Below are 22,639 nucleotides of genomic sequence, written 5' to 3'. Positions count from 1 at the left end.
CATAATTCCAGCACTTTGGGAGGCCCATGTGGGCAGATCATTTGAGTCTAGGAGTTCCAGACCAGCGTGGGGAAACATGGCAAAACCCCATCTCTACAAAAAATGCAAAAATTAGCCAGGCAAGGTAGCATGCGCCTATAGTCCCAGCTACTCAAGAAGCTGAGGTGGGAGGATCATTTGAGCCTGGGAGGCGGAGGTTGTAGTGCACCGAGATTGTGCTGCTGCACTTTAGCGTGGATGACCGAGCAAGACCCTGTCTCAAAAAAAAAAAAACCATACAAATTTTAAAGTGGTAAAAATACTTGCTGTATAGAAAGATAGAGTAGGCTATGGGTGGTGGCTCACGCCTGTAATCCCAGCACTTTGGGAGGCTGAGGTGGGCAGATCACTTGAGATCAGGAGTTTGAGATCAACCTGGCCAACATGGTGAAACCCTGTCTCTACTAAAAACACAAAAATTAGCCAGGCGCACCTGTAGTCCCAGCTACTCGGGAGGCTGAAGCACGAGAATTGCTTGAATCCGGGAGTTGGATGGAGGTTGCAGTGAGCTGAGATCGCTCCACTGCCCTCTGCCCTGGGCGACAGAGTGAGACTAAAAGAGAGAGGAAAAAAAAAAAAAAAAGGTAAAGGGCATCAATTCCCACTTCTGTGTAAGCACTGAGGGAGGTTTTGGAAGATCATTATCACAAGGCAATTTTGTTTCCCTTGAAAGCTAATTCATCTTAATAAATTTTTATATCTATATATATGTACACACACTTTTTTTTTTTTTTTGGAGACAAAGTCTTGCTCTGTCATCCAGGCTGGAGTGCAGTGGCGAGATCATGGCTCACTGCAGCCTCAAACTCCTGGGCTCAAGCAATCCTCCCACCTCAGCCTCCTGAGTAGCTGGGACTACAGATATGTGCCACCACACCCAATTACTAATTAAAAAAAATTTTTTTAGAGGTGAGGGTCACACTAGATTGCCCCAGCTTGTCTTGGACTTTAGGCTCAAGTGATCCTCTTGCCTCAGCCTCTCAAGTGGCTTATGTTTGGTTTCATCCTAGGCAATTCATTATGAGCTTTAGGAACTCTTCTTTTGAGAATTGTGATGATCCTGGCTTCTATTACATTTTTATGAGCAAACTTTTATATTGGTAAAAATAATTTTAAAATATTTAATAAAATATTCAGTGAATAAGTGTTTAATAACAATGTTTAATGAACAGTAGTTACTCTCTTAAACAGGTTGGGCAACAAAATTTATGAAGTAGTGTTTTATTGTCTTTATGTCCTCTCCTATTACCCTTAGCTTTTTCATTTGAAGTAAAAAAAAAAGTCCTTTCTGGTAAGTTAAAGCAATAGAAAGTATATTTTTCTGGGAAGCAATTATTGTTGACTTTTTTTTTTTTTTCCTGATACTGAGTCTCACTCTGTCACCCAGGTTGGAGTGCAGTGGCATGATCTTGGCTCACTGCAACATCCACCTCCCAGGTTCAAGCGATTCTCCTGCCTCAGCCTCCCAAGTAGTTGGGACTACAGGTGCCCACCACTACGCCCAGCTAATTTTTGTATTTTTGGTAAAGATGGGGTTTCACTATGTTGGTCAGGCTGGTCTCGAACTCCTGACTTCAGGTGATCTGCCCGCCTTGGCCTCCCGAAGTGCTGGGATTACAGGCGTAAGTCACCACGCCCGGCCTCATTGTTGACATTTTACCTAGAAATATTGTTCATCTTATAGGAAGGGTGCTGGAACATGTATGTGTCAGCCTGATACTTACCTTAAAATGTTGTTTACTTTTCTAGCAACAACCTTTAAGGCCCAATCTAGTGGAAACTAGTTGTCCCAACATACGGATGGATCCAAAATTATGCCCTGCTGATCCAGACTGGATTGCTTTTATACATAGCAACGATATTTGGATATCTAACATTGTAACCAGAGAAGAAAGGAGACTCACTTATGTGCACAATGGTAAGGCATAGTTCTTCAGATTTACTTTTCTGAACAGTATTTTTTGAAGTATAATTTGCTGCTTGCATTTTGAAATTAGATTACCGAGTTGGGTGATCTTTATATTTGAAATTCAAGTCTTTAAAAATTTTAAAAAATAGAGAAAAGTACAGAGGATAACTTGTATGTACCACATGTATAATACTCATTTTAATGTTTTAATGTTCATTTTCAAACAGTGAAACAAAAGAACCTCTGACATGATTGTTCTTTTAGCCTAATAAGACTGCCAGAATTTTCCCAAAACTGTTCTTATTAAAATAAAATTTTAGGCTAGGCATGGTGGCTCATGCCTGTAATCCTAGCACTCTGGGAGGCTGAGGCAGGCAGATTGTTTGAGCCCAGAAGTTCAAGATCAGGATGGGCAACATGGTGACACCTCGTTTGACAAAAAAATACAAAAAATTAGCTGAGCATAGTGGCATGTGTAGTCCCAACTACCTGGGAGATTGAGGTAGGAGGATCACCTGATCCAGGAGGTTGAGGCTATGGTGAGTCATTGCACTCCAACCTGGGCGACAAAGTGAGACTCTGTCTCAAAATTAAATAAATAAATAAATAAATAAATAAATCTTTAAAAGTTAGTTTTGTTTTTGAGAAACAGAAAAACCAATTACACATTCTAAGGAACTACTTGAGGCCGGGCGTGGTGGCTCATGCCTGTAGTCCCAGCAATTTGGGAGACCAAGGCAGGTGGATCACCTGAGGTCAGGAGTTCTAGACTAGTCTGGCCAACATGATGAAACCCTGTCTCTACTAAAAATACAAAAATTAACTGGGCATGGTGGTGCACACCTGTAATTCCCAGCTACTAGAGAGGTTGAGGCGGGAGAATTGCTTGAACCTGGGAGGTGGAGGTTGCAGTGAGCTGAGATTGCGCCACTGTACTCCAGCCTGGGCAAGAGAGCAAGACCCTGTCTCAAAAAAATAAAACTACTTGAGACTGAGGCAGATAGATCACTTGAGCCTGGACAACATAGTAAGACCTTGTCTCTACCAAAAAAAAAAAAATAGCTGGATGTGGTGGCACATGCCTGTAGTCCCAGCTACTCAGGAGACTGAGGGAGGAGGATCACTCAAGCCTAGGAGGTCGAGGCTAAAGTGAAACGTGATTGCACCACTGCACTGCAGCCTGGGTGACAGAGTGAGACCCTGTCTCAAAAAAAAAATTATTCTTCAGTCTTGGAGAGCCTACTTAGTTATTGTCATAATAGAAAAAATAGAACTTTGTAGAACTATGTATATTGTGGGAATATTTAATTAAGTTTTATTGAAGTGGCTATGATAATACTAAGCACTATTCAAAGCACAGAAAGATGTGAATGGTTTCCTCTAAAGGTTTCATACAAATGAAAGATGGGAAATAGTGTATTGCTTTTTCTTTGAACACGTGAACCAGAGTTTAAGTACCATAATGAAGATGATGACTGAAAATTCTTTTGTCTAACTTTTGCTTAATCTTATGTTCACAAAGCTGATTTACTGTCATCTTTCTTAATCATTATCCCCTCATCATCATCAATCATTAGTTAAAATTAATTACAGGCCAGGCACCGTGGCTCATGCCTGTAATCCTAGCACTTTGGAAGGCCGAGGCGGGCAGATCACGAGGTCAAGAGATCGAGACCATGCTGGCTAACACGGTGAAACCCTGTCTCTATTAAAACTACAAAAAATTAGCTGGGTGTGGTGGTGGGTGCCTGTAGTTCCAGCTACTAAGGACTAAGGAGGCCAAGGCAGGAGAATGATGTGAACCCAGGAGGCGGAGCTTGCAGTGAGCTGAGATCTCGCCACTGCATTCCAGCCTGGGCGACAGAGCGACACTCCGTCTCAAAAAAAAAAAAAAAAGAAAAAAGAAAGAAAGAAAGTCATTGTTAACAGATATGTTACAGGTAGGATAACAAAATGATACATATTCTTTCAAGTTTGTTTTTTTTTGTTCTTTTGTTGTTGTTGTTTGTTTTTGAGACAGAATCTTGCTCTGTCACCCAGGCTGGAGTGCAGTGGTGTGATCTCTGCTCACTGCAACCTCCGCCTCTCGGGTTCAGGTGATTTCCTCTGCCTCAGCCTCCCGAGTAGCTGGGATTACTGGCTAATTTTTTTGTATTTTTAGTAGAGACGGGGTTTCACCATGTTGGCCAGGGTGGTCTCAATCTTCTGACCTCGTGATACACCCACCTCGGCCTCCCAAAGTGCTGGGATTACAGGCATGAGCCACTGTGCTCAGTCTGTTTGTTTGTTTTTTGCAACAAAGTCTCGCTCTGTTGCCCAGGCTGGAGTGCAGTGGGCTATCTCAGCTCACTGTAACCTCCGCCTCCTGGGTTCAAGTGATTCTCATCCCTCAGCCTCCTGAGTAGCTGGGATTACAGGTGCACGCCACCACACCTGGTTAATTTTTGTATTTTTAGTAGGGACAGGGTTTCACCATGTTGACCAGGCTGGTGTTGAACTCCTGACCTCAAGTGATCCGCTCACCTCCGCCTCCCAAAGTGCTGAGAACAGGCGTGAGCCACAGCACCTGGCCAGACATAAGGTTTTATAAGAGCACCAATGTGGGACAGTGGTCAGGGAAGGCTTTCCAGAAAAGATGACACCTAAACTGATCCTAAGTAATGTCTATATATTATCCAGTACGCTCCTGACAAGGGGACTGCATGAGAAAGGTCTTGATGCAAAAGACATCATGGTGTTTGTGAGGAGTTAGAAGCAGTGTGAAGGTTCTGAAGCATAAGTTCTGAGTCAAGAAGTAGCAAAAGATTGGCAGATAAGGGCCAGGACAAGGGTAGACCATATCTTCTGTAAATGAACATGGACTTTATCATGATATGAGGGTCCATGGAAAAGTTTTTAACAGTTGAGTGGTGTGATCATCATAATCATATTGTCGATAAGTTGTTCTGGATACTTTGTGGAGGTTAAATTTGAGAAGCATGGGTAGAGACAGGAACACCAAAGCTTGACTGTTGCAGTTATCCAAGTTATATGGCCTAAATCTAGAGCATAGTATAGAGAAAAGGGGATGGAGTAGGGAAAATCTTAAGTTAAAAGTACAGATTTTGGTGTTTAATGGGTCTCCCTTTGAAGTCAGGAAATCAGAACAGCTGTTCTACTACCAATGGCAGTAGAAAGATTAGGTTGGTAGTTAGTAAATCTGTTTTGGAAATCCTAGCCATTTTTTCATGCCTTTTTTTTTTTTTTCCAATTTTTTTGAGACAGGGTCTCCTATTGGCTCACTGCAGTCTTCACGGGGCTGCAGCAATCCTCCCACCTCAGCACCCCTGAATAGCTGAGACTACAGGTGTGTGCCACCACGCCTACCTAATTTTTAATTTTTTTTGTAGAGATGAGGTCTCCCAGCACTTTGGGAGGCCAAGGCGGGAAGAGCTCTTGAGCCCAGGAGTTCAAGACCAGCCTGGGCAATGTAGGGAGACCCTGTCTCTACAAAAAAATAAAAAATAATAAAAATTACCCAGACATTGTGTCATGCACCCATTTCTCAGTTGCTCTGGGAGCCGAGGTGGGAGGATCACTTGAGCATGGGAAGTCAGGCTCTGTTGCACCACTGCACTCCAGCCTTGGAGTGACTGTATTTGCACCACTGCACTCCAGCCTTGGAGTGAGCTGTAATTGCATCACTGCACTCTAGCCTTGGTGGCAGATGAAAGAGAGAGACCCTGTCTCTAAAAAAAAAAAAGAGAATATAGAACTGGTTTGAATTTCAAGTCTACCATTTATTACCTGTGTGGCCTTGAGCAGGTTATTTAACCCATCTCTTAGTTTCCACATCTGTAAAAATATATATTAATTAATAGCACATCAACATAGGGTTGTTAGGAGGCTTTAATGAGTTAATATCTATGAAATATTTAGGGTAGTGCCTGAAACATAGTAAGTGTTGTGTAAGTGTGTGCTTAGATAGAAAGTAGGTAGGGAGTTAATGTTATCAGCTTATTCCACTTACAATAGATTTCTAAGTGAAAGTCCACTTGAGATGGATTTGGTCTGTCAGTATGTACATGCGTTTATTCTTTGCCTGGTGATAGAGGAATTTAAAAGTAATAAAATCCTAGCTTCTGCTCTCAAATGACTTACTGAGAGGATGAGATTATACTATTTATTCATTTAATAAATAATAATGGAAGTCTATAATAAACAGTAGGAAGATACAAATGGGGGTTACTTATCTTCATAGTCTTGGCTCTATAATTAATTCCAGAATTCAAAACACTTTGAAAACTGAGCTTAGTTTTCATTAGGTTGTTACTAAAACTCATTTGGCAGTAACACCTGACCTGAAGTGACCTGAGGATATTGATAAACTTAATATGCTTATCTGTGTAGTGTGCCTATTCATAAGTTTGCTGCAGGAATATTGGTGTATATGATTATAAGGTATTTGGTTACCCTGCTGGAGATATTACATAATGTATTATGGTAGATGTACAATATATGAAAAAATCTCAGCCGGGCATGGTGGCTCACACCTGTAATCCCAGCACTTTGGGAGGCCAAGGCAGGCAGATCACCTGATCGGGAGTTCAAGACCAGCCTGACCAACATGGAGAAACCGTGTCTCTACTAAAAATACAAAATTAGCTGGGGTGGTGGCACATGCCTGTAATCCCAGCTACTCAGGAGGCTGAGGCAGGAGAATCGCTTTAACCCAGGAAGTGGAGGTTGCGGTGAGCCAAGATGGCACTATTGCACTCCAGCCTGGTAAACAAGAGCAAAACTCCATCTAAAAAAAGAGAGAGAGAGAAAGAAAGAAAGAAAACAGAAAAGGAAAGAAAAGAGAGCTCTCCCAAATTCTGAATTCCAAATATTTCTTTTTGGATTCAAACTTTTTGGATAAAAAAATCATTGGTTTGTACTGTACATTATGTCAGACTATATAGAAAATATAAATAAGCAAAAATAATAAAACTTGCTGGTAGAATTAAAATCAGGCCAGGTGCAGTGGCTCACACCTGTAACCCTAGCACTTTGGGAGGCCAAGGTGAGAGGATTACTTGAGCTCACGGGTTTGAGACCAGCCTGGGAAACATAATGAGACCTCATCTCTACAAAATTTTTTTTAAAAATTAGCTGGGCTTAGTGACATATGCCTGTGTCCCAGCTACTTGGGAGGCTGAGACAGGAGGATTGCTTGAGCCCAGGAGATGAAGGCTGCAGTGACCCGAGATCTCACCCCTGCTCTACCCTTGGTGACAGAGCAAGACCCTGTCTCAAAAATAAAATAAAAATTAAAGTTACTGTGAGATATGTAATGCCTACTAGACTGGCTAAAGTGAGAAATATTGAGAACACCAAATGTTGGAGAAGAACTTTCATACTTTGATAGTAAGAATATAAAATAATAGAAATACTTTGGATAACTGTTTGGTACTTTCTTATGAAGTTAAACACACACTTACCACACTAACCAGCCATATTACTCGTAGGTATTTACTTAGGAGAAACAAAAACACATGTTCTCAAAAATTCCCTTTTTTTTTTCTTTTTTGAGACATGGTCTCACTCTGTCACCCAGGCTGGAGTGCAGTGGCGTGATCTCGGCTCACTGCATCCTCCCAGACTCAAGCGATTCTCCTACCTCAGCCTCCTGAGTAACTGGGACCATAGGCACTTGCCATCACACTTGGCTAAATTTTGTATTTTTTGTAGAGGCAGGGTTTCACTATGTTGCCAAGGCTGGTCTCAAACTCCTGAGCTCAAGCAATCTGCCCTCCTCAGCCTCCCAAAGTGTTGGGATTACAGGCATGAGCCACCGCGCCTGGCCCACAAAAATTCTTACACAGTAATAATGTGGCTGGGTGCGGTGGCTCACGCCTGTAATCCCAGCATTTTGGGATGCCAAGGTGGGTGGATCACGAGGTCAGGAGATCAAGACCATTCTGGCTAACACGGTGAAACCCCGTCTCTACTAAAAATACAAAAAATTAGCCGGGCATCGTGGTGGACGCCTGTAGTCCCAGCTACTCGGGAGGCTGAGGCAGGAGAATGGCGTGAACCCGGGAGGCGGAGCTTGCAGTGAGCCGAGATCACGCCACTGCACTCCCGTTGGGGCAACAGAGCGAGGCTCCGTCTCAAAAAAAAAATGTTCATATCCTCTTTAGTCATAATAGCCAGAAACTGGAAACAGGCAAGATATCTATTAACAGATAAAAGAACTATGGTATGCAATGGAATACAACTCAGCAGTAAACAGGAATTAACTACTGACACATGTAACAATATTGAAACTCAAAAGAAGCCAAACACAAATATATACATACTGTATGATTTCATTTACATGAACTTCTAGAATATGCAAACCTAACCTCTGGTGATAGAAATCAGATCAGTGATTGTTTCTGGGTTGGGACTGGGCCTTGACTGGGAAGGAGCATGAGTACTAGAAGTGTAAGTGGCGATAGGGATGTGGTCATACAAGTATGTGTATTTTTCAGAAATAAACAGTACATTTAAGAATTTGTAAATTATAAAGCAATTTTTAAAGCCTACTCAAAATCTCACTACTTGGAGATAACCGTATTTCAGTTTATATCAGCACTTTTTAAAAATGAATTTTTATAAATGGAATCACAGTATAAATGCTATTCAATAATCTGATTTATTTTATTCAAGTATATTGTAAACATTTCCTCATGACACAAAATCTTTTTTTTTTTTTTTGAGACGGAGTCTTGTTCTGTCACCCAGGCTGGAGGGCAGTGGTGTTGTGATCTTGGCTCGCTGCAACCTCCACCTCCCGGGTTCAAGCGATTCTCCTGCCTCAGCCTCCCGAGTAGCTGAGAGTACAGGCGCCTGGCACCATGCCCAGCTAATTTTTGTATTTTTAGTAGAGACGGAGTTTCACCATATTGGCCAGGCTGGTTTCAAACTCCTGACCTTGTGATCTGTCCTCCTCGGCCTCCCAAAGTGCTGGGATTACAGGCATGAGCCACCACTCCTGGCCTCAAAATCTTATATAATTATGGCTTTGTGGTTTTCTTTTAAAACAAGAGTCCCCTTCAAATATTTGCTGGAAACGTAAGTGTAAAACAGATGAAAGCTGAGCTGCTCCAGTTGAATCAGATGAAAGAAGAATGGTTGAATTATATGACCTATAAGATTCACTCTAGGTCTAAGATATACTTCTCTGTGTAAGAGAGTTACATGTCCCCTATACTGTGCTCCTTTTCATGTAATCTGTTTTCCATGATCCTGCTAATTGGGAAAATAATAACATTTATTTGGAGCATGTACTGTGGTCCAGGCTTTGTTCTAAGTGCTTTGTGTCAATTAATTAATCTTCATATCAACCTCACAAGGTAGCCTTTTCTCATTTACAAATGGGATACTGCAGTGGAATGAGATTGGATGATTTGCCCAAAGTCAGACAGTACATACATGATGGACCCCAGATTTGAACTCAGTCCGTTCAGCTCCAGAGTTTGCCACCGTACTCCAGCCACCTTTCCAAACAAACTGAATCATTTTGCTTTGTACCTATGAAAAGATAGCTTTCTGTGATAATTTTGCCTTTTATATTTGTCTAGAGCTAGCCAACATGGAAGAAGATGCCAGATCAGCTGGAGTCGCTACCTTTGTTCTCCAAGAAGAATTTGATAGATATTCTGGCTATTGGTGGTGTCCAAAAGCTGAAACAAGTAAGGGGGTTCAAAATAATATATTATGGGTCAATTAAAGTATTGTAAGATTCAACTGTCGTTTAAGTGCACAGATTCTAAATCTTGGATAATAGATTCGAAAGTGGATAATAGATTCTAAAGTGATGATGATTGATTCATGCCAGTAGTTATTTAAAATATGTACATTAGGCTGGGCGCAGTGGCTAACACCTGTAATCCCAGCACTTTGGGAGGCCGAGGCAGGCGGATCACCTGAGGTCAGGAGTTCGAGACCAGCCTGGCTAACATGATGAAACCCCGTTTCTAATAAAAATACAAAAAATTAGCTGGGCATGGTGGCACGCACCTGTAATCCCAGCTACGTGGGAGGCTGAAGCAGGAGAATCACTTGAACCCAGGAGACAGAGGTTACAGTGAGCCAAGATCACACTATTGCCCTCCAGCTTGGGCAATGAGAGCAAAACTCTGTCTCAAAAATATGTAGATTATGGCTGGGCACGGTGGCTCACGCCTGTAATCCCAGCACTTTGGAAGGCCAAGGCAGGTGGATCACGAGGTCAGGAGATTGAGACCATCCTGGCTAACATGGTGAAACCCCGTCTCTACTTAAAAAAAAAAAAAAAAAAAAAAATTAGCCAGGCGTGGTGGGGGGCGCCTGTAGTCCCAGCTACTCAGGAGGCTGAGGCAGGAGAATGACATGAACCTGGGTGGCGGAGCTTGCAATGAGCCGAGATCACACCGCTGCACTCCAGCCTGGGCGACACAGCAAGACTCCGTCTCAAAAAAAAAAAAAAAAAAATGTAGATTATATTTCATCATAATGAAGTCTAGTAAAAACCATTGTATTGTGGCTTAATGCCTCTGGCCCCTCAATTCTCTTTGCCAGTTTTTCTCCTAGAGGCTGGTCTTGGTAATGCTGGCAGCATTGGTGGCAAAATAAAAAATACACCTTGGCTGGGCGCGGTGACTCACGCATGTAATCCCAGCACTTCGGGAGGCCAAGGCGGGCGGATCACGAGGTCAGGAGATTGAGACCATCCTGGCCAACATGGTGAAACCCCATCTCTACTAAAATACAAAAAATTAGCTGGGTGTGGTGATGCGCACCTGTAGTCCCAGCTACTCGGGAGGCTGAAGCAGAAGAATCAGTTGAACCCGGGAGGTGGAGATTGCAGTGAGCTGAGATCGCGCCACTGCGCTCCAGCCTGGCAACAGAGCGAGACTCCATCTCGAAAACAAACAAACAAACAAACAAAAAACCACACCTTAATGTGTTGCTAAAAAAATATGTGATTGACTAGAGAGTCTGTTAAACAGATGACCCAATCAGTATATGAATGGATAGGATAAAAGGGAACAAATTCCTCACCTTCTTGGGGCAAATTCACAAGTATCTCACTCTCTGAGAAGAAGCTCACTAAAGCATGGCTTTCAAACTTTTTGACCATGATCCAGTTAGAAGTGTACTTTTATTGTGGCCTAATACATATACTGTATAGATAAAACTGAAAACAAATTTCAAGAAGCAATACTTATGTGTAATGCTCCCTGATACTGTTATATTGTTTTGTTTTTGTTTTTGGGTTTTTTTTTTTTTTTGAGGCAGGATCTCTGTTGCACGGGCTGGAGTGCAGTGGTGCAATCTCAGCTCACTGCAAAGTCCGCCTCCTGGGCTCAAGCAATCCTCTCACCTCAGCCTCCCAAGTACCTGGGACTACAGGCACAAGCCACTACACCCGGCTAATTTTTGTATTTTTTTTTTAGAGATGGGGTATTGCCATGTTGCCCAGGTTGTGGTTTGTGTGTTGTATTTTTTAAAATACTGATTATGACCCGTTAACAGATTTCATGACCTACTCATGGTTTGGAGCTAGCAGTCTGAACGCTTCTCTAAGAAACCCTGAAAAATACTTTTCAGCCATGTCTTGGATTTGGACATTTTATTTTAAGATGTGAAATGTTTTGTTGTATTTGTTAGAAGATGATTTTGACATAAATACAGAAACTATTCAAAACAACTGAACTGTATTTAAGTAGTATTTATGTTTTTAATAGGAAATATTATACATGTAATTAAATATTTCATTTTTCAACAAAGAATGCATTTTATGGTATGCAAGAACAAAGTCCTACAAAAATGTTTTTCCCTCTTTTAAAAATAGGTATACATATCATCTCCAGTTGTTGTCCCTCCAAAAGAAGTGGCTTAACAATAACTCACCTTGCTACTACAAAGACTAGTGATATTTTCCTACAAAAAAGGCAGCATATTTTATACAGAAGTTATTCTTCACTATAAGAAATCTGACACTAGAAGGAACAGTTGTTTATGACTACTTTCTGGAATAATTCTTCTAAATTTTCAATATCTAAATTTCTTTTAAGCTCCCAGTGGTGGTAAAATTCTTAGAATTCTATATGAAGAAAATGATGAATCTGAGGTGGAAATTATTCATGTTACATCCCCTATGTTGGAAACAAGGAGGGCAGATTCATTCCGTTATCCTAAAACAGGTACTGTACTCCATTGGCATTTATATTCACTCATTTCCTCTTTCCAAATAAGATTCTTTCTGTAGTCATCCAAAGGTGTAGCCAACAACATTGGTCATTTCCAGCCTTATTTACGATGGGTTGTTCACTAAGTATCACAAAAATAGATTTTGAATTAAAGAGTGATCTTTTTGATTCTTTTCAAAGGTAGGGTTGTCTACACAATTGGTTTCCTCAAGGAATGAATTAGAGGGTATCTTTGCGCCGGGCGTGGTAGTTCACGTCTGTAATCCCAGCACTTTGGGAAGCTGAAGTGGGTGGATCACTTGAGGTCAGGAGTTTGAGACCAGCCTGACCAACATGGTGAAACCCCATCTTTACTAAAAATACAGAATTAGCCAGGTGTGGTGGTGCATGCCTGTAATCCCAGCTACTTGGGAGGTTGACGCAGGATAATCACTTGAACCCAAGAGGCAGAGGTTGTAGTGAGTTGAGATCATGCCATTGCACTCCAGCCTAGGCAACAAGAGTGAAACTCTGTCTCAAAAAAAAAAAAAGAAGGTGTCTTTGCTAGCAAATAATGATTTTTAAGTGATACTTTTCATAATAAGTGATTTTTTTTCCATTTTGCTTCTTACAGCATTTCGGTTGTAAAAATAATACATAATTTCACTTTTCACTTTATTTCATTCTTGCTCTTTTCAGCCCCCCTTTTTTCTATTTTAAATTTTATTTCAATAGTTTTTGAGGAACAGGTGGTTTTCGGTTACATGGATAAGTTCTTTAGTGGTGATTTCTGAGATTTTGGTGCACCCGTCACCCGAGCAGTGTACGCTGTACCCAATGTGTAGTCTTTTATTCCTCATACCCACCACCCTTCCTCTGGAGTCCCCAAAGTCCATTATATCATTCTTATGCCTTTGTGTCCTCATAGCTTAGCTCCCACTTATCAGTGAGAACATGATACTTGGTTTTCCATTCTTGAGTTACATCACTTAGAGTAGTGGTCTCCAGCTCCATCTAGGTTGCTGTGAATGCCATTATTTTGTTCCTTTTTATGGTTGAGTAGTATTCCATGTTGTATATATACTACATTTTTTTAATCCACTTGTTGGTTGATGGGCAAGCACCTCATTTTTATTTTACTTTTTTAAGACAGTGTCTTGCTGTGTCATCCAGGCTGGAATGCAGTGGTGTGATCTTGGCTCACTACAACCTCTGCCTTCTGGGCTCAAGTGATTATCCTCCCTCAGCCTCCTGAGTAGCTGGGATTACAAGTTCCTACCACCACGCCCGGATGAGTTTTGTATTTTTAGTAGAGATGGTGTTTCACCATGTTGGTCAGGCTGGTCTTGAACTCCTGACCTCAAAGGATCCACCCACCTCGGCCTCCCAAAGTGCTGGGATTACAGGTATGAGCTGCTGCACCTGGCCGAACCTCTTATTTTTTGATATTCAAAAAGTATGAATTTGAGATGGGGCTCTGAGATTCTTGTGTAGTAAAGCCCTGACCATCTACATTATTCTTTTTCATTTTTTTTCTTGAGACAGTCTCTCTCTGTTGCCAAGGCTGCAATGCAGTGGTGTGGTCTTGGCTTACTATACCTCCGCCTCCTGGGCTCAGGCCGTTTTCCCACCTCAGCCTCCTGAGTAGCTCGACCAGCCTGGTGCGGCTAATTTTTGTATTTTGTTTTTTTGTTTTTTTTTTTTTTGCTCTGTCACCCAGGCTGGAGTGCAATGGCACGATCTCAGCTCACTACAACCTCCGCCTCCCAGGTTCAAGCGATTCTCCTGCCTCAGCCTCCTGAGTAGCTGGGATTACAGGCGCCCGCCGCCACACCTGGCTAATTTTTGTATTTTTAGTAGAGACAGGGTTTCACCATGTTGGCCAGGCTGGTCTCGAGCTCCTGACCTCGTGATCTGCCTGCCTCAGCCTCCCAAAGTGCTGGGGTTACAGGCGTGAGCCACTGCGCCCAGCCGTTTTTTTGTGTGTTGTTTGGTTTTTTTTGAGACAGAGTCTTTCTCTGTCGCCCAGGCTGGAATGCAGTGGCACGATCTCAGCTCACTTCAACCTCCGCCTCCCGAGTTCAAGCAATTCTCCTGCCTCAGCCTCCGGAGTAGCTGGGATTACAGGCACGTGCCACCACACCTGGCTAATTTTTGTATTTTTAGTAGAGATGGGGTTTCACCATGTTGGTCAGGCTGGTCTCAAACTCCTGACCTCAGGTGATCCACCTGCCTCGGCCTCCCAAAGTACTAGGATTACAGGCGTGAGCCACTGCACCCTGCCTAATTTTTGTATTTTTTGTAGAGATGGGGTTTTACCATGTTGACCAGGCTGGTCTTGAATTCCTGAGCTCAAGTGATCCGCCTGCCTTGGCCTCTCAAAGTGCTGGGATTACAGGTGTGAGACACCGTGCCTGGCATATACGTTACTCTTGACTTAACTAAAGTGTAAAGAGAATTGATCTGGCAAAATTAATTTGAGTAATTTTGGATAAGCATTACTATTCATTTCTGTCTCTTTCTTTCTTTCTTTTTTTGTTTTTTGAGATGGAGTCTCACTCTTGTTACCCAGGCTGGAGGACAGTGGCACGATGTCAGCTCACTGCAACCTCCACCTCCCAGGTTCAAGTGATTCTCCTGCCTCAGCCTCCCAAGTAGCTGGGATTACAGGCGCACACCACCACACTCAGCTAATTTTTGTATTTTTAGTAGAGACGGAGTTTCACCATGTTGGCCAGGGTGGTCTCAAACTCCTGACCTCAGGTGATCCACCTGCCTCAACCTGCCAAAGTGCTGGGATTACAGGCGTGAGCCACTGCACCCGACCTATACGTTATTCTTGACTTAACTAAAGTGTAAAGAGGATTGATCTGGCAAAATTAATTTGAGTAATTTTAGATAAACATTACTATCATTTATGTCTCTTTCTAAAGGTACAGCAAATCCTAAAGTCACTTTTAAGATGTCAGAAATAATGATTGATGCTGAAGGAAGGGTAAGTATAAAATGCTGAGTTGACCTTCTGCGTCATTTGACTAATCTATTCAGCCCAGTAGGGTTCTTTGATACACTTTTTTATTTTTGGACTTGCTGAACTTGCTGAGATATCTGTGGATCATGATTTTAGATTGACCTGATTTTTTACTTGCAAATCATCCTGCTGGTTCATAAGATGGGAATATGGGGATATGCATATTAACCACTCCTTTCCAATAGTTTTTCTGTTTGCCTTTATTCTCCAGATTAATGTTAAAAGAAAAAAAAAGGTAGTTATTGACTGGTTACCTTCTGTGTTGGGTAGATGTCTGTGGTGCATTAAATATCCCACAGTTAATTTGTACTACTGCTTTCCATTTCGACAGCCAAGTGCTTATAAGCTACATGCACATAAGACTAGGTAAAAAACAGTCTTCTCTTCTAGACCTTTTTTTTTTTTTTTTTTGAGTTTAAGAGCGGAGGTTTAACAGGCAAAAGAAAGAGAAAAGAGAATAGCTTTCTCTCCTGCAGAGAGAGAGAGGCTCCCGAGTCAGTCTTCCTCTTCTAGACTTTTTTAAAAACAGCTTTACTGAGATATATAACTCACATGTAATATGATTTATTTATTTAAACTTTAAAATTCAGTGGCTGTTGGTATATTCACAGAGTTTTGCAACCATCACCACAGGCAGTTTTAGAACATTGTTATTACCTCAAAAAGATACCCTATACTCCTGAGCCATCATCCCCCAACCTGCTCATATCCCCTGTCATATCCCCCAAGCACTAGAGCACTAGGCAACCTTTTTTTTTTTTAGTCTCGCACTGTCACCTGGGCTGGTGTGCAATGGCGCCTTCTGGGTTCACATGATTCTCCTGCCTCAGCCTCCTGAGTAGTTGGAATTACAGGCACACCACCACACCCAGCTAATTTTTTGTATTTTTAGTTTCACTATGTTGACCAGACTGGTCTCAAACTCCTGACCTCATGATCTGCCCACCTCGGCCTTCCAAAGTGATGGGATTACAGGCATGAGCCACTGTGCCCAACCTAGACAACCATTAATCTACTTTCTATCTCTATAAATTTGCCTATTCTGGACATTTCATATAAGTGGAATCATACAATATGTCGTTTGGTCTCCTTGACTTAGATTGTTTTCAAGGTCCATCCATGTTGTACCATGTATCAATACTTCATTTATTTTTAATTGATGAATAATACCTTTATATGGATATACCATATTGTATTTATCAGGTGATGAACATTTTGATTGTTTGCATTTTATGGCTATTACGAATAATGCTGCCATGAGTATGTGTGTACAAGTTTTTGTGTGGGCTTATGTTTTCATTTCTCTGGAGTATATACCTACGAGTAGAATTGTTGAGTCATTTGATGACTATTTTTTTAACCTTTTGTGGAACCACTGAAGTGTTCTTCCAAAGTGGCTGCACTATTTTATTTTATTTTATTTTATTTTTTGAAGAAAGGTCTCCAGCCTGCCTAATATGGTAAAACCCCGTCTCTACTCAAAATACAAAAAAGAGAAAGGTCTCACTTTGTCACCCAGCCTGGAGTACAGTGACACAATCACAGCTCAACCCAGCCTCAACCTCTCAGGCTCAAGTGATCGTCCTGCCTCCGCCTTCTAAGTAGCTGGGACCACAGGCACACACCACCATGCCCCGCTAATTTTATTTTTCGTAACGACAGGATTTCCCTATGTTGCCCAGGCTGGTCTTGCACTCCTGGGCCCAAGTGATCCTCTCACTTCAGCCTCCCAAAGTGCTGGGATTACAGGTGTGAGCCACCACACTCAGCATGCACTATTTTATATTCCCACAAGCAGTGGATGAGATTTCCAGTTTCTCCACATTATCACCAATACTTCTTGTTGTCCATTATATTTACTATAGCCATCCTATTGTGTTTTATTTTTTTTATTTATTTTTTTGTGATGGAGTCTTGCTCTGTCCTCCAGGCTGCAGTGCAGTGGTGCGATCTCATCTCACTGCAAGCTCCACCTCCTGGGTTCACGCCATTCTCCTGCCTCAGCCTCCAGAGTAGCTGGGACTACAGGTGCCCGCCAAGATGCCCGGCTAATTTTTTTATATTTTTAGTAGAGACAGGGTTTCACCGTGTTAGCCAGGATGGTCTCAATCTCCTGACCTTGTGATTCGCCCACCTTGGCCTCCCAAAGTGCTGGGATTACAGGCATGAGCCACCACACCCGGCCCCTATTGTGTTTTAAGTGGTATCTCATTGTGGTTTTGATTTACATTTCTCTGATGGCTAACGATGTTGGGAATCATTTTCTGTGTTTATTAGCCGTGTATATATTTTCTTTGGAGGACTGTCTATTCAGATCCTTTGCACAGTTTTTAAAAATTATTTATTTTTTAAATTGTGTTTACTAGACTTTTAAAAGAAAAAAGTTTGCTTATCCAGGACTATTTCTTTAGTATATTACACAAATGGGCCAAGCACGGGGGCTTACACCTGTAATCCCAACTATTTGGCAGACAGGCAGATCACTTCAGGTCAGGAGTTCGAGACCAGCCTGGCCAACATGGTGAAACCCTGTCTCTACTAAAAATACAAAAATTAGCTGGGTGCAGTGTTATATACCCGTAATCCCAGCTACTCGGGAGGCTGAGACAGAAGAATCACTTAAACCCGGGAGGCAGAGGTTGCAGTTAGTCAAGATGGTGCCACTGCACTACAGCCTGGGTGACAGAGTGAGACTCTCCAGTGTCTCAAGGATCACTTGAGCCCAGGAGTTTGAGACTAGCCTGGGCAACATAGGGAGACTCCATCTCTACAAAAAATTTAAAAATTAATATTTTATTTAATTTCATTACAAGCACACACCTTAACTGTAGTCTCAGCTACTCAGGAGGCTGAGGCAGGAGGATCACTTGAGCCTGGGAAATTGCAAAGGCAGTAAGCTGTGATCAAGCCACTGCATTCCAGCCGGGACAACAGAATGAGACCTTGTCTCAAAAAATATATATATATATACACACATACATATATATGTATAAATAAAATATAATTAGTGTATATATATATGTGAAATATAGGGAACTAGGGACTATTATTTTTCTGGATACTCGAGTCTAAGGTGATTAAAACTTGATTTTACTAGTTATTATCAAGTGTTCTGTTAGTATCAACTCAAAGAAATAGATTTTTAGGCTGTGTTAAAAGTGCTTATAACTTTTTTAGGCACAGAAATTAAGTACCAGTATAGATAACCGAGAATTTACTCCTGGATTTGCTATATCCTTTGTGCCTTTTTAATACCTAACTCTGGAAAAATTTTCTGCTTTTTGGATAAAGTGTTAAAGTAGACTAGCAAGCTAATTATTTATCTAAATCTTCTATAACTAGATTCTTTTTTTTCTTTTTTAATAGATCATAGATGTCATAGATAAGGAACTAATTCAACCTTTTGAGATTCTATTTGAAGGAGTTGAATATATTGCCAGAGCTGGATGGACTCCCGAGGGAAAATAGTGCGTATGTTAAATTGTTACTTCTTTATAACTAATTTAGGATCCAGAGCTTTGGAATATTTGTGCTATTAGGTTTGCCTTGTAGTTGGAGCTGCCTTCACATGTAAATTTGCAGCACAGTTACTACTACACAAGGCATTTTTCTTGAATTAAGTGGATTTGTGCATTTGTGATCCTATAGGCATAGGTGCACTGCAGTTTAATTCTGTCTTTATCCTCAGCCAGTTATGGTTCACAGTGTTATTTGTGATTAAATCATATGGCTTTAAGGCTCAGACATAAATGTGTATTTTTTAAATTGTATAATTGTAGAGCTTTATATGAAGATGATTACAAATAAATAGTTGCTGTGTCTAATGTAGACAACAGGAGTTTCACAAGACTGGCATTTGTTGACATTGATACTAAAGGGAGAAAACTTTTTTTTTTTGAGTCAGGGTCTCACTCTGTCACCTAGGCTGGAGTGCAGTGGTGCAATCATGGCTCACTGCAGCGTCAACCTCCCCGGCTAAAGCTATCCTCCTGAGTAGCTGGGACTATGGGGACATGCCACCATGTCCAGCTAATTTTTTTTATTTTTTGTAGAGACAAGGTCTCACTGTATTGCCAGGTTGGTCTCAAACTCCTGGGCTCAAATGATCCTCTTGTCTCGGCCTCGCAAAGTGCTGAGATTACAGGTGTGAACCACTGCACTTGGCAGAACTTTTGTTTATATAGACAGGGTCTCTCTCTGTGTCACCCAGACTGTAGTGCAGTGGCATGATCGTAGCTTACTGTAAGCTCGAAATCCTGGCCTCAAGCAGCCCTCTCACCTTGACCTCCCAAAGTGCTGGGATTATAGGCATGAGCCATCATGCCAGCCTACAGGGATAAAACACTTTTCACAAACCAACTATGGTTTTGGAAATTTCAAGAAAGCCACTTTTTATAAATTCTATTCAAGCTTAAAGTGTATTTTTAATTAACTATTTGTAAGTGATAATTTAATATACACTAAAGCAGTTCTTTCATGGTGATTACAGATATAATTGATAGGTGCCAAAGGAGATAATAGGGGAATCTTTTTCTGATAGCTTGCTTTATTTCTGATTCTTGTCTTTTATTTATTTAAATAGTGCTTGGTCCATCCTACTAGATCGCTCCCAAACTCGCCTGCAGATAGTGTTGATCTCACCTGAATTATTTATCCCAGTAGAAGATGATGTTATGGAAAGGCAGAGACTCATTGAGTCAGTGCCTGATTCTGTGACGCCACTAATTATCTATGAAGAAACAACAGACATCTGGATAAATGTATGCGTTTTTTCCTGTACTTGTTTAAATATTTTCTCAGAATGCTAAAGCAAATGAAGTTATATAGCAAACTATCAAAATGCATTTTTTTTTTTAAGTTTAAAGGGACCATGTTATTTCTTTAGTATGAGCATTTCCAATTGGAGTGATGGTTCCAGAATGGAATGGTTTGTATTGATAGAAAGTAGATGCCATTGAAATGACATCTCCTTGGCTTCAGATTTGTTCCTGGAGATAATAGATATTAAATACACAGCCTCATCAGTGCTTCTGAGAGGACTTCATGAGTCTGATCTAGAAAAGACTTTCTCTTTTATGTTGGCAAACTGTACCAAAATAAACCAATTCTTAATTGAATTTTGAATTTTCCAATTTAGCAGACAAATTTAAATAAGATACAAAATAAATAAAGCCATCTCACTTCCTAGCTGAATATAAGCTTCATATGATTCACCTATGAACACCTGTTTTCCCCTGAACTATTAGAAAAATTCTTTTTGGAAAACAAAAATTAAAAATTACCTCATCTTTCTGTAATAAGATTTATATTATTAAACAAACCTTGTGCCATCACCCATGTTTCAAGGATTATAGAGATGTTGAGTAAGAAAAAACTTTTGGTCATATTTTTATTTTTTACTCCATTTGAAAACATTTACTTATCAGTGGAAGAAGTCTTTGACTAAAGTAGAATAAATCTGAAAGCCCCAAGCAAAATTTATTACTGTAAATATAGCATTCCTTTGGCATTGATGGTTATTTATATTTCAAAGTATATTTATCAAGTAATTTTTCCTGTAGCCTAATTGAATTATGTAGTATTTTCATAATGTGTATAGTAAATTTAGCTATTCATTTTACAGATCCATGACATCTTTCATGTTTTTCCCCAAAGTCACGAAGAGGAAATTGAGTTTATTTTTGCCTCTGAATGCAAAACAGGTTTCCGTCATTTATACAAAATTACATCTATTTTAAAGGAAAGCAAATATAAACGATCCAGTGGTGGGCTGCCTGCTCCAAGTAAGAAATCCATTTTATTTTAAAAAAGAAAAAATGTTGGAAGCAAAGGTGGGAGGGACAGGGGAATGTATCTTTTGCATGCTTTATAAGCATCAATACTTGCTTCATTAAACTTAATATGTAAATTAAACTAAAACATAAATACATGTATGTGTAAAAAACACAGGACAAAGTTCTTAATGGATTGACACGTATTATAAAGTATTCATAGTGAATAATCTAAGTAGCAGGATTACTGATTTTTACTTTTTACTTTTGCCTTGACTGCAATTTTTAATTTGTTTAAAGTGAGCCCATTTTAAAAAAACTATTTTTGGCTGGGTGCAGTGGCTCACACCTATAATCCCAGCACTTTGGGAGGCCAAGGCAGGCGGATCACCTGAGGTCAGGAGTTTGAGACCAGCCTGGCCAACATGGCGAAACACCATCTCTATTAAAAATACAAAAATGAACCGGGCGTGGTGGTGTGCACCTGTAGTCCCACCTTACTCAGGAAGCTGAGGCAGAAAAATCACTTGCACCCAGGAGGCGGAGGTTGCAGTGAGCCAAGATCACGCCACCACACTCCAGTCTGGCAACAGAGCAAGACTCCGTCTCAAAAGAAAAAAAAAAAGACAACACTATTTTTTTAAATGTTATGTAATTATTAGATATTTTTCCACACTAGGTGTTTCTTATACTGTCTGCATCTACACTGGAGTTAATTTATAGTTATAGGTCTTTGGATTGATACAATTATGTTGCCCAAAGTAAAATTAAATATTATATCAGCTGAAGTTAATTTTTCTTTAAAAAGTGGTTTTCCTTAAGTGGTAGTTTTCCTTCTGGAAAATGTAATACGGAATGGATGCATAAGCCTAGGAAAAGTGAATGGGTACATAGAACACTCTTCCTGGGTTTTCCTAAAACTGAGTTACAGTTCTCAACTTTAATAATATAGTTTGTTTTAGAATAGGAAGCACTTTATGATAAGTTATGTTGTATGCTTAACTGCCATTTGTAACTTAACATATTTGGCATGGTCCTTTTTAATAATTGTGGAAAGAGGCCGGGTGCAGTGGCTCATGCCTGTAATCCCAGCACTTTGGGAGGCCGAGGCAGGCAGATCATAAGGTCATGAGATCAAGACCATCCTGGCTAACACAGTGAAACCCCGTCTCTACTAAAAATACAAAAAAAAATTAGCCGGGCGTGGTGGTGGGCGCCTGTAGTCCCAGCTACTCGGGAGGCTGAGGCAGGAGAGTGGTGTGAACCCGGGAGGCAGAGCTTGCAGTGAGCCGAGATCGCGCCACTGCACTCCAGTGTGGGCGACAGCAGGAGACTCCATTTAAAAAAAAAAAAAATTGTGGAAAAATATACATAACAAGATTTAACATTGTGACCATTTTTCCATTTTTAAGGGTATAGTTTAGTGAATTATGTTTATATATATATATATATATATATATATATATATATATACATTTTTTAAATTAATTAATTCATTTATTTTTTTGAGACGGAGTCTCACTCTATCACCCAGGCTGGAGTGCAGTGGTGCTATCTCGGCTCACTGCAACCTCCGCCTCCCGGGTTCAAGCAATTCTTCTACCTCAGCCTCCTGAGTAGCTGGAATTATAGGCATGTGCCACCATACCCAGCTAATTTTTGTATTTTGGCCGGGCTGTTCTCGAACTCCTGACCTCATGTGATTCAC

The 22,639-nt window shown here is 40.8% G+C and overlaps 1 protein-coding gene across 9 annotated transcripts in view; it reads left to right on the top strand.

Moving 5' to 3' along the window:
* The window catches only part of DPP8 (dipeptidyl peptidase 8), a 75,885-nt gene that overhangs the window by 17,777 nt on the left and 35,469 nt on the right, over nt 1–22,639 (top strand). For all 9 annotated transcript variants that reach the window (XR_008514137.2, XR_008514138.2, XR_008514136.2 and 6 more), the window contains exons 6-12: nt 1,789–1,957; nt 9,538–9,648; nt 12,016–12,144; nt 15,063–15,124; nt 18,527–18,627; nt 19,743–19,920; nt 20,784–20,943. Coding sequence is in view for 6 of the 9 variants with exons in the window: in XM_009249924.4 (XP_009248199.1) it covers nt 1,789–1,957; nt 9,538–9,648; nt 12,016–12,144; nt 15,063–15,124; nt 18,527–18,627; nt 19,743–19,920; nt 20,784–20,943 (910 nt within the window). In the remaining 3 variants the exon portion in view is untranslated. The remainder of the gene's footprint in view (nt 1–1,788; nt 1,958–9,537; nt 9,649–12,015; nt 12,145–15,062; nt 15,125–18,526; nt 18,628–19,742; nt 19,921–20,783; nt 20,944–22,639) is intronic.

This window comes from Pongo abelii, chromosome 16, assembly GCF_028885655.2.
Source record: "Pongo abelii isolate AG06213 chromosome 16, NHGRI_mPonAbe1-v2.0_pri, whole genome shotgun sequence".
NCBI classification, from domain to species: Eukaryota; Metazoa; Chordata; class Mammalia; order Primates; family Hominidae; genus Pongo; species Pongo abelii.
The sequence above is the reverse complement of the archived record's forward strand: the minus strand, read 5'-3'. Positions and strand labels throughout refer to the sequence as shown.